General features: G+C 41.3%; 1 protein-coding gene across 16 annotated transcripts in view; it reads right to left on the bottom strand.

Annotated features, from left to right (window-relative positions):
• The window catches only part of LOC111970741 (calpastatin-like), a 59,402-nt gene continuing 49,923 nt past the window's right edge, over positions 1–9,479 (bottom strand). For 10 of the 16 annotated variants that reach the window (XM_070445746.1, XM_070445750.1, XM_070445748.1 and 7 more), the window contains 17 exons: positions 8,256–8,300; positions 7,929–8,057; positions 7,028–7,150; positions 6,087–6,164; positions 5,745–5,813; positions 5,392–5,496; positions 5,100–5,216; positions 4,856–4,969; positions 4,556–4,645; positions 4,347–4,451; positions 4,004–4,096; positions 3,660–3,704; positions 3,389–3,505; positions 3,063–3,149; positions 2,537–2,566; positions 2,312–2,418; positions 1–1,760 (listed from right to left, as the gene is read on the bottom strand). In XM_070445746.1, coding sequence (XP_070301847.1) covers positions 2,320–2,418; positions 2,537–2,566; positions 3,063–3,149; positions 3,389–3,505; positions 3,660–3,704; positions 4,004–4,096; positions 4,347–4,451; positions 4,556–4,645; positions 4,856–4,969; positions 5,100–5,216; positions 5,392–5,496; positions 5,745–5,813; positions 6,087–6,164; positions 7,028–7,150; positions 7,929–8,057; positions 8,256–8,300 — 1,446 coding nt within the window. In that variant the 3' untranslated portion in view covers positions 1–1,760; positions 2,312–2,319. The remainder of the gene's footprint in view (positions 1,761–2,311; positions 2,419–2,536; positions 2,567–3,062; positions 3,150–3,388; positions 3,506–3,659; positions 3,705–4,003; positions 4,097–4,346; positions 4,452–4,555; positions 4,646–4,855; positions 4,970–5,099; positions 5,217–5,391; positions 5,497–5,744; positions 5,814–6,086; positions 6,165–7,027; positions 7,151–7,928; positions 8,058–8,255; positions 8,301–9,479) is intronic. The other 6 variants (XM_070445747.1, XM_070445752.1, XM_070445755.1 and 3 more) reach the window with 3 other exon arrangements.

The following is a 9,479-nucleotide window of genomic DNA, read 5'->3' as shown; positions in this document are numbered from 1 at the left end:
TTAAATCAATATTTTTATTTGTTCATTTAAAACGTTACAATTATTTTGCTTTAGAAAGAAGCAATGCCCACATTACAAAAGACAGGACATTTTCCTTCTTTAATATGTCAAACATGAGTCTTGTTATGATGTATGCAGCCTAGAAAATTAGTAGTTGAAAAAAGAGAATGTCCACACTTTTGGGAGTTTTCTCCCCTAAAAGTCCAACTGAGTTTGTAGTTAGAAAGACAAGCTTCTCTTATATTCAGGTCGAGAATGGCAGCACCATCCTATAGCCAACAACAGACTTRTCTAAGCCTGGTTAGTGTTTATAATAAAGTAAATACAATTTTCTCTGTAAAAAACAAGACAAGACCTTGAGTCGAGGTTGAACACACGTTCCAAAACTGAGAGGCGGAWGGAGCTTTGTAAAGCTTTGCAAAATAAAATAAAAAACACCTGCGCTGCTTTGTACAAGAGAAAGATTGTCCTAATATTACATGTGAAAATGTTTCTAAAATATTATGACTTTCTTCCCCTTAACTGCAACACAGATATACAGTAAGTTCCCTATACCGAAAGACCCTTTTACACAAATGTATTATACTACTGTCGTGTCTTGTTATAGGCAGTCATTTATTTATTGGCAATGTACATTTTAGGTTACCCCATGTTAGCTACAAAAAGTATGTTTCTGTTTTCGGTTGTTGAGGGTGGCACAAGGAGTTACTTCAGACACATGAATGCTGAATACACACAACACAATTATTATTCACATATTTGTATTTATTTCATTAGAATTCCCATTTCCAAAATATCTCTCAAGTTTCAAGTTTGAGACCTGCYCCTAAATATGTAGAATTCTGTGATACCATCTTGGGGAAATAATCTACAAAGCTTTGGTCTTTTTGACTAGAAGTGATAGCCCTTTAAACTGTGTAAATTACACAGTGTCCTCATATCTAGAGCAAGTCTTTACAGTATACAAACAAAGACAGTTTACAGACGTAGTGACTGCCTAAGTTAACTTCTGTGTCCACCTTCTGAAACCAATAAATGCTTTTATAAGGCAAAGTACACACATATATAAACCCTTCTTAATAGATATTGCTTTACAGAAAGTAAAAATATAGAATTGCTCTCAGATGCATCCGTATCAAGCAGATCATTTCCTGTAAATCCTTTTATACGTTTCAATATTGAGCAGACTATGCTGTACACTAGTGTATTATGGTGGGTGTCCAGTTAAGAGAAAACTCACTTTTCTGTGTACATCAAGATTGGACAGACATCCCAAACCTACATAACCCCTATATACTGTTCCTAAACACATGACACTCACTATTACCCCCAATGCTGCAGCAACGTCACTGCAACGTTGGGGCAATGCAGACAGTTAGCTAGGATGGACAGTCAGTCAGGCCACTTGTGGGCAAAGCCCAGATTTAATTTTCCTTACAGGATTGGACAGATTCTCTGTCAATCCTGGGAAATAAGTCAGGACAAACTCCCTCCCTCGCTCGCTCTCTCTTTATTTTGCTCTCCTCATCTCAAATGAAAGAAACCAAAACTAGTACAATCTTCTGTCATTTGCGAAAGCAAGCAGGAAAGTCATTGCACACTGTGGTGTGTGTGTGCACATGCGCATGTGTGTAAGTGTGTGGTCATGTTTGTTTTTTATCCAGTATATGTTCTCCACCATTTAGAAAAATAGAATCATTCATAGCAGCTCCCTCGGGTGACGCCACCGTGTGGCAGGGGACATGTAGTGCGCTAGAAACCTGCAATATATCAGAAACATCAGAAACATACATCAGTCAATGTCACAGGAGAAGACTCAAAAACCTGTTAGAAGATACTAATAAGCCAGTAGATTCAAACTAAAAAGTATGTATGCTAGTACTTTAGGGAATAAGAGACATGCAAACATGCATTACAGTCACATTGTCTGTTTTACTAGCTGTTTGGGGTTTTAGGCTGGGTGTCTGTACAGCACTTCGAGATATTAGCTGATGTACGAAGGGCTATATAAAATAAAATTGATTGAAATTGATTGATTGTCTCCCAAGTGGCGCAGTGGTCTAAGGCACAGCATCTCAGCTAGAGGCGTCACTACAGACAACCTGGTTCGAATACAGACTGTATCACAACCGGCCGTGATTGGGAGTCCCATAGGGCGGCACACAATTGACCAAGCATCGTCTGAGTTTGGCCGGTGTAGGCCGTCATTGTAAATAAGAATGTGTTCTTAACTGACTTGCCTAGTTAAATACAGGTAAAAAAATAAATAAAAATGGTTTCAATAAAGATGGTTGAGTCTTGTAGTCCTTACATAGATGTCTAGCTCTTGCCACCCTTATTTGTGGATGCTGACACTACGTCTGAACTCAGCTGTCCAGACAGGTGGTCTATGGATGACGGATCCTCCTCCCTTTGTTTCTGAGGCAAAAGTTCAAGTCAATTAGAGGACATTGATACCAAATCACATGAATATGGGCATGTATCTCAAATGATTATTAGGATCTAATTTCATTCATGTTTTCTATAGTATCCTTACCTTTGACTTTGACCTTGACTTGCTCTTGCTCTGCAACAAACAAAGTTGAGACCTTGGTCAGAGTGGATTTAACTTCAGGGGGCACCATGGTCATATGTGATATGGGAGACTTGTAAGAAGTCTGGTTAACACTAGAGGGCGCTGTAAGACAATCAACAACGACTGTCTCTATAACCAGAGAATCAATGGTTAGACTGGGATTCAATTAAATCAAGGGTTTTAAGCAATGTCTTTTAAATGCAATGTCTGATTGAGCTGACATAAGCAGCGTTTACTGTGAATGCAATCTCCGCGACCGCAGGAACATTGCCTTTTAAAGCTGAATTACCTATAACCTGCAATTGTATTAAATCCCGGCCTTCGTTAGCTTTTCCTAAACTAGAAGTCTACATTAGAAAAATGTATGAATGTTTTGAGACATAACTAATATGAAAGCCACGGAGACATACAACTACAATGGTAAAATGTTACTATTTTGATATAATTATTCTAATGAGACCATGTTGCTGCTAGATACCCTCCTCACCTTTGGCTTGTCTCCCTTGGATTTGAACTCGGGGGTGTCTGGGAGCAGGGTGCCTGCCAGGTCATCCAGGACAGGGGCAGACATGGGCTGGACAGAGAAACACAAATAGCCAGTCAATTCATTAACCTGCCAACCAACAGAACATCTCAGGGCCTGTATTCAAAAAGCGTCTCAGCGTAGGAGTGCTAATTTAGGATTAGGTCTCACCCGTCTATATAATCTTATTCATTGTGATCTGAAAGGCTAAACTGATCCTAAATCAGCCCTCCTACTCTGAGACTCACTTTAGCGGTCTGTTAGATTGTTAGTCTGCAGTAGGTAAGTACCTCCAGTCTGGGCTGTCTCTGCTCTGTTGTCACGGCTACTGAGGCTGCAGCTGGACCAGCTGAGAAAGACAAGTCTCTAGACAAGAGGTCAAGGGCCTCACTGTCATCCATCGATGGCTGTAAAGAGAGAGGAAGACGGTCACTTAGGTACTGTACATCTGGTTTACTTGACTTAAACATGACCTTTATGAGTTGCACTGTGTTCAACACAGTACGACATTGAATATGACTTATGTGTGCGTTTATAGATACAATTGGACAGAAACCTCACCTGCTTGGGTCTAACATCAGCCTGGACTTTGGCCTCTGCCATTGCCTTTGAGAAGAAAAGACACAACCTTATACAGCCTTGCTTACACCCTATATCCACCTCACATAATTTATTGGCACAGGGTAAACTGTTTTATATTATTTAGTCCAAAAGTGATCAGAATGGTACAGTATTATTTATGGTTTATTGCTAAATGTTCTGGGTGTGTAGTGGAGTGTAAATACACAAAGGTTGTTTACCCATTTATTTACACACCTATTAGCATTCACGTTAACATTAGCACATTAGATTAGCATCTTCAGGATTCCCCGTTTTATTTCCTACTACAACTATGGACATGTTACCTTTCGGTCTTTCTCTGTGGGCCGGTACTCAGCTGGAAGGCTGTCATCCCTCTCCCCCACTTTGGTAAGCTTCTCCTCCATAATCTTTTTCTCCTAGGATGAGCAGAGAGCAGACTGATATCAAATAGCCAATATGAGCTAATGCTATCTGTTACAGGTTTAGTTGCATTGCGGTAAAGCTTCTATTTTGACCAAGGAATGGAGATGATAATCTCGAAAATGCAGATTATTTAGCCTTTGTGCAACAAAACTGCCTAAGGGAATTTTCCGTCACACTTTAAACTAAGTATATCTTATGTAGGCTTAATGAAGCATGCATAAACCCTTTATAAAACCTAAGTACCTTGACGATGTCTCTGACTGAGACAGGAGCAGGCTCTGGGATAGGAGTCTTGTCCATCAGGGAGTCTGACAAGGTATCCAAAGCATCTACTGTCCCTCTAGATAGCTACACACACAGGCAAGTTACAATGGGAATCTGACTGACCCGATATTTTGGATGTGAATGAAGCATAAGACAACAATGATATCACATGAAGTGTGTCTCAGTACCTGGCGGTCAACAGCAGATTTGACTGCAGGAGCAACAGCTGGGGCTACAAAGTCCCCTGCCAGAGCATCCAAGGCAAAGTCATCTGAGGCCTGGAGTCAAAAGAGAGGAAAGAAAGGAAAAAACAAAAACAAGGCATGTACATGTTAATTAAGCTGTTATACTACTGATAATTAAAAAACGAAGAGACGTCAGCAGCTAGACATAAAAAGACATATTGGATGATCATAGATCTATACAGAGCAGACCAATCAGTGGATGGTTTGATAAGTGAACGATCAATCGTAGAGAGTGTTGTTCACCTGTGTGGGAGGAGCTGGGGGGCAGAGGACAGGAGCCTGGACAGCTGGAGCCACACAGGAAGACATGAAGTCACCTGACAAGATCTCCAGAGCCTCACCAGAGTCCATGGAGGGCTGYCGGGGAGAGAGAGAGAGAGATTCCCTCGTTTCAATAATTCCTGGTTCCTCCTGGTTCTTCTAAAAGTGATACAGAATTTGTCCTCTTATCTCCCAATGACTTGCGTTTTGCCTATATGAGACTCACCTCTGGCTTCAGAGGAGGCAGGTCTTTGACTTTGTTTTCTGTTAACCTGTACTTTGGTGGGAGTGTGTCATCTCGCTCACCCACAAACACTCCCTTCTTCGATGTGAGTTTGCCCTCCTGAAGAGCAGAAATTAACACAAAATAATGTCACACAAGTTTCGCACCTGTGGCCATACGAAATACCACATTAACTCAATCCGTCAAGGCAGGAGTTGCTGTCATCTTCAGCCTAAACAATTCAGCTATGAGCCCCATAAATAAAGAAAGGGAATACAAGTCAGTGTGAGTATACCGTGACTATGTCCTCATGTCTGATCTTGGGAGGTTCAGGTGCTGGTTCTAGAGCAGGCAGAGAGTCTCCCAGAGCACTGAGAGCATCCAGGGACATGGAGCCACCCTGGAGACACACAGACAGAGGGGGGCAGAGAGAGGGACACACAGAGKGGGAGATACAGACAGAGAAAGGAACACAGAGGCAGAGAGGGGGGAAGTGGGACATAAGGAGGGAGATTAGATCATGTGATCAACAGCACATTAGATGGTGCATAGAACAAGAACAACTACAATACATCTCTACTGGTCTTCCGTAAAATACTAGTATTTCATTGGTTGTTAGATAGAAACTGTAGCCCTCATATGACAAACCTCATCTGTCTTGGGCTTGGTGTCCAGTGGGGAGTCCAATCCTGACATCAGAGAGAAGTCATCAGCAAACTGAAACACAAACACAAGTCAATAGATAACAGCTTCACAACCCYACATAAATATAACATAGAATAGRTGAAGAGTTTGTTGTCTATTTGCATGAATATAGCTTTTTTGATGACAAATTACTCAACACAACAGTAGCACAGCGTCAGCTGCAACATTGGASATCCCAGTTTAACACTGGACATAAGCYTTTGTCACTGTTTATTTCGTTTTATGCATGGCTTATGTTATGTAGTCATGCAGGDTGTAGGACCTGCTTTCTTTGGTGTTATTTACCRTTTRCACCTTAGCTMTCTTGTCAACGGGGGGAGCAGGAGACTTGGTCASAGGCGCAGACTTAAACTCTTCAGATTTCTGGAAGAAGAAGAGAAAGATTATTTGGTTTGTTAAATACTGTTTCTTAGGTTCTAGTTGAGAGGAACAGGGGAAAGCTCATTTCAAGCCTTCACTAGAAAGCTGTCTTTACAGAACGTTAGTATGACACATCAGTTGTCAAAAGCTATTACAGCTGACACTGTGTTAAAATTATATGTCATGGTCATCTTGTATGTATCATAAATACAACATGTCATTAGCATTAGCTAATGCCTACTACAAGAAGTTAGTCATTATTAGTGAATGTGCATTATGCTTGGTTCTAGTTACATTTGTAACAAAAAAGGGCATTTTCACAGACAGACTTGAAAGCCAGATCAGTAATTATAGCAAAAAAGCAGGTTAAACTATTTTGAAAAAATAATTCAAATATTAGATGGTCTTATGGTTGTGGAAGGCTTATACACTATATACAGTGCATTCGGAAAGTATTCAGACCCCTTCCCTTCTTCCACATTRTGTTACGTTACAGCCTTATTCTAAAATGGATTACATAATTCCCCCCCCCTTATCAATCTACACACAATACCCCATAATGACAAAGTGAAAACAGGTATATATTTTTTTGCTAATTTCTAAAAAATAAAACAGAAATACCTAATTTACATAAAAATGTAAAATGGTACAGTAAACATCCTTCACTGCATCCAATGCACTGTGAGTCTCTGTTACTGTGTCACTSTGTTAATTCATGATCTTGGATACATTGTGTGAAAWCAATGAAAGAATGACGATGACACAAACTAGTGATCAATGATAGCCCCTTAACCCCAGGGATAGCCCCACCCTCAAGAGCCTTGTACTGTAGCGTGGTTAATACACCAACGTAAACTGGAGTCTACCTTAGTCTGTGGCCCCTTCAGAGAGGCATCTACAGCCGCGGAAGCTGGTGCAGCAACGGCCGTAACCAACTGAGCAGGATCCTTTTTAGCCATGTCAACTTTGATTGATGTGGTGGGCACAGTCTATAAACGCATATGGTTCAAGCCATTAGACGAGGTGCAGAGAAGAGTTCAGAGTGCTGCGCATAATCTTACAGTCACAGTCTAGTAGAGTGATAGGATCATTGTTGCAGCTTGTCTGTCATTGGTAATGGAAAGGAAAGGCGCCGTGAGAAGAGAAGTACCTGACCAGAATTTGTTGTCACAGTTTAGTAGAGTAATAGAAGGTAACATAAAACCCAGTTCAACCTAAAACCAGGTAAACAAACCCATTCAACCTAAAACCAGGTAAACAAACCACCATCAACCTAAACCAGGTAAACAAACCCAGAAGCAATACTATATATGGTGTGATGCAACCAGAAGAAAAAGTGGAAATATATTGTGGCTTTTCTGTGGTGACAACAGATGTGACAGACAAGGCAGACATGGTTTGTCTTGACGTGTTGAGCGTACCACAAATGTGGGCATGCTGGGAAGACTCTAAGAGTAAGCTTAAGAGTAAGAGTGTCTGTCCACTTCCCACTTAGACACACAGACACCTCTAGGCCAGAGTAAGGAAGTCCAAAGCAGAGATATGTGTTGAAATATATCGCAGAGAGAAGAGGAAGATAGAATACCAAGGGTGGAAGAATGACTAAAACCTCAAGATCACGGGAGAGATGAGGAAGACATAACACATGGAATAATGACCCAGGAAGAGTGTGTTGAATGGGGAAGTGAGCGTAAAGAGAGCCAGGTCAGGTAAAGAATAAAGATCCAAAGAGAGAGGCCCCACACTTCTCGACTGTCTGCAATCTACCTTGGCTGTCTGTTTCAGAGACTCTTGAAGCTTTGGTACTTCAGCTTTCCATGGAGTTGTCGCCTCCCCTACAATATTGCCTCCTCCCGTGGTAGGAGGTGTAGCTTTGGCTGGGTGCATGGGTGCCGGCTACAATCAAGGATGAGTTAATACTCAATGTATAAACAGAAACAGAGCAAATTCAATGTATTGACACATGTAACAACGGTTAATACATAAACACTGGTTAATGTAATACTTATCTAAATGTAATAAATTAGATGTTTAATGAATAAAATTGGAAAATGTAATAACTAAATATAGAGAGAAAAGAGAGAGATGATTTACCTCTTTGGCTGCCATAGCTCCTGGGGGAACTACTTCCACCTGTACCTGTAACCCAGAGCAGGAGAGGTTAGTGAATACAACACTAGGCTACTATCTGTGATACTGCTCAGCTCCTATACCAACTGAGCTTCTGGATGGCTGTGGGCTCAATTCAACCAAACCCACATAGTAGTACTCATGCAGGAACAAGAGCACCCTCTTCCTCATGTCGTCAAATAAAATTGCAGAATGGTAAAGCAGGTGGCAGGTAGCGAGCGGTTAAGAGCTTTGGGCAGTAACCGAAAGGTTGCTGATTCGAATCCCTGAGCCGACTAGGTGAGCATCATGTCGACGTGCCCTTGAGCAAGGTACTTAACTCTAATTGCTCCTGTAATCGCTCTGGAAAGAGCGTCTGCTAAATGGCTAAAATGTAAAATGGTACAGTAAACATCCTTCACTGCATCCAATGCACTGTGAGTCTCTGTTACTGTGTCACTGTGTTAATTCATGATCTCGATACATTGTGTGAAAACAGTGAAAGAATGACGATGACACAAACTAGTGATCAATGATAGCCCCTACCCAGGATAGCCACCCTCAAGAGCCTTGTACTGTAGCGTGGTTAATACACCAACGTAAACTGGAGTCTACCTTAGTCTGTGGCCCCTTCAGAGAGGCATCTCAGCCGCGGAGCTGGGCAGCAACGCCGTAACCAACTAGCAGGATCCTTTTTAGCCATGTCAACTTTGATTGATGTGGTGGGCACACTCTATAAACGCATATGGTTCAAGCCATTAGACGAGGTGCAGAGAAGAGTTCAGGTGCTGCGCATTATACAAGTCCAGTCTAGTGAGATGATAGGATGATGTTAGCAGCTTGTCTGTCATTGGTAATGGAAAGGAAAGGCGCGTGAGAAGAGAAGTACCTGACCAGAATTTGTTGTCACAGTTTAGTGAGTAATAGGAAGGTAACAAACCCCATCAACTACCATAACACCATCATCCTAAACCAGATAAACAAACCCCTTCAACCTAGAAATGTAGCCCTCATATGACAAACCTCATCTGTCTTGGGCTTGGTGTCCAGTGGGGAGTCCAATCCTGACATCAGAGAGAAGTCATCAGCAAACTGAAACACAAACACAAGTCAATAGATAACAGCTTCACAACCGACATAAATATAACATAGAATAGCTGAAGAGTTTTTGTTCTATTTGCATGAATATAGCTTTTTTGATGACAAATT

The sequence above is a fragment of the Salvelinus sp. IW2-2015 genome, linkage group LG11 (genome assembly GCF_002910315.2).
Source record: "Salvelinus sp. IW2-2015 linkage group LG11, ASM291031v2, whole genome shotgun sequence".
In the NCBI taxonomy this organism is placed as follows: Eukaryota; Metazoa; Chordata; class Actinopteri; order Salmoniformes; family Salmonidae; genus Salvelinus; species Salvelinus sp. IW2-2015.
Note: the sequence above shows the minus strand (reverse complement) of the source record. Positions and strands in the feature narration are given on the sequence as shown.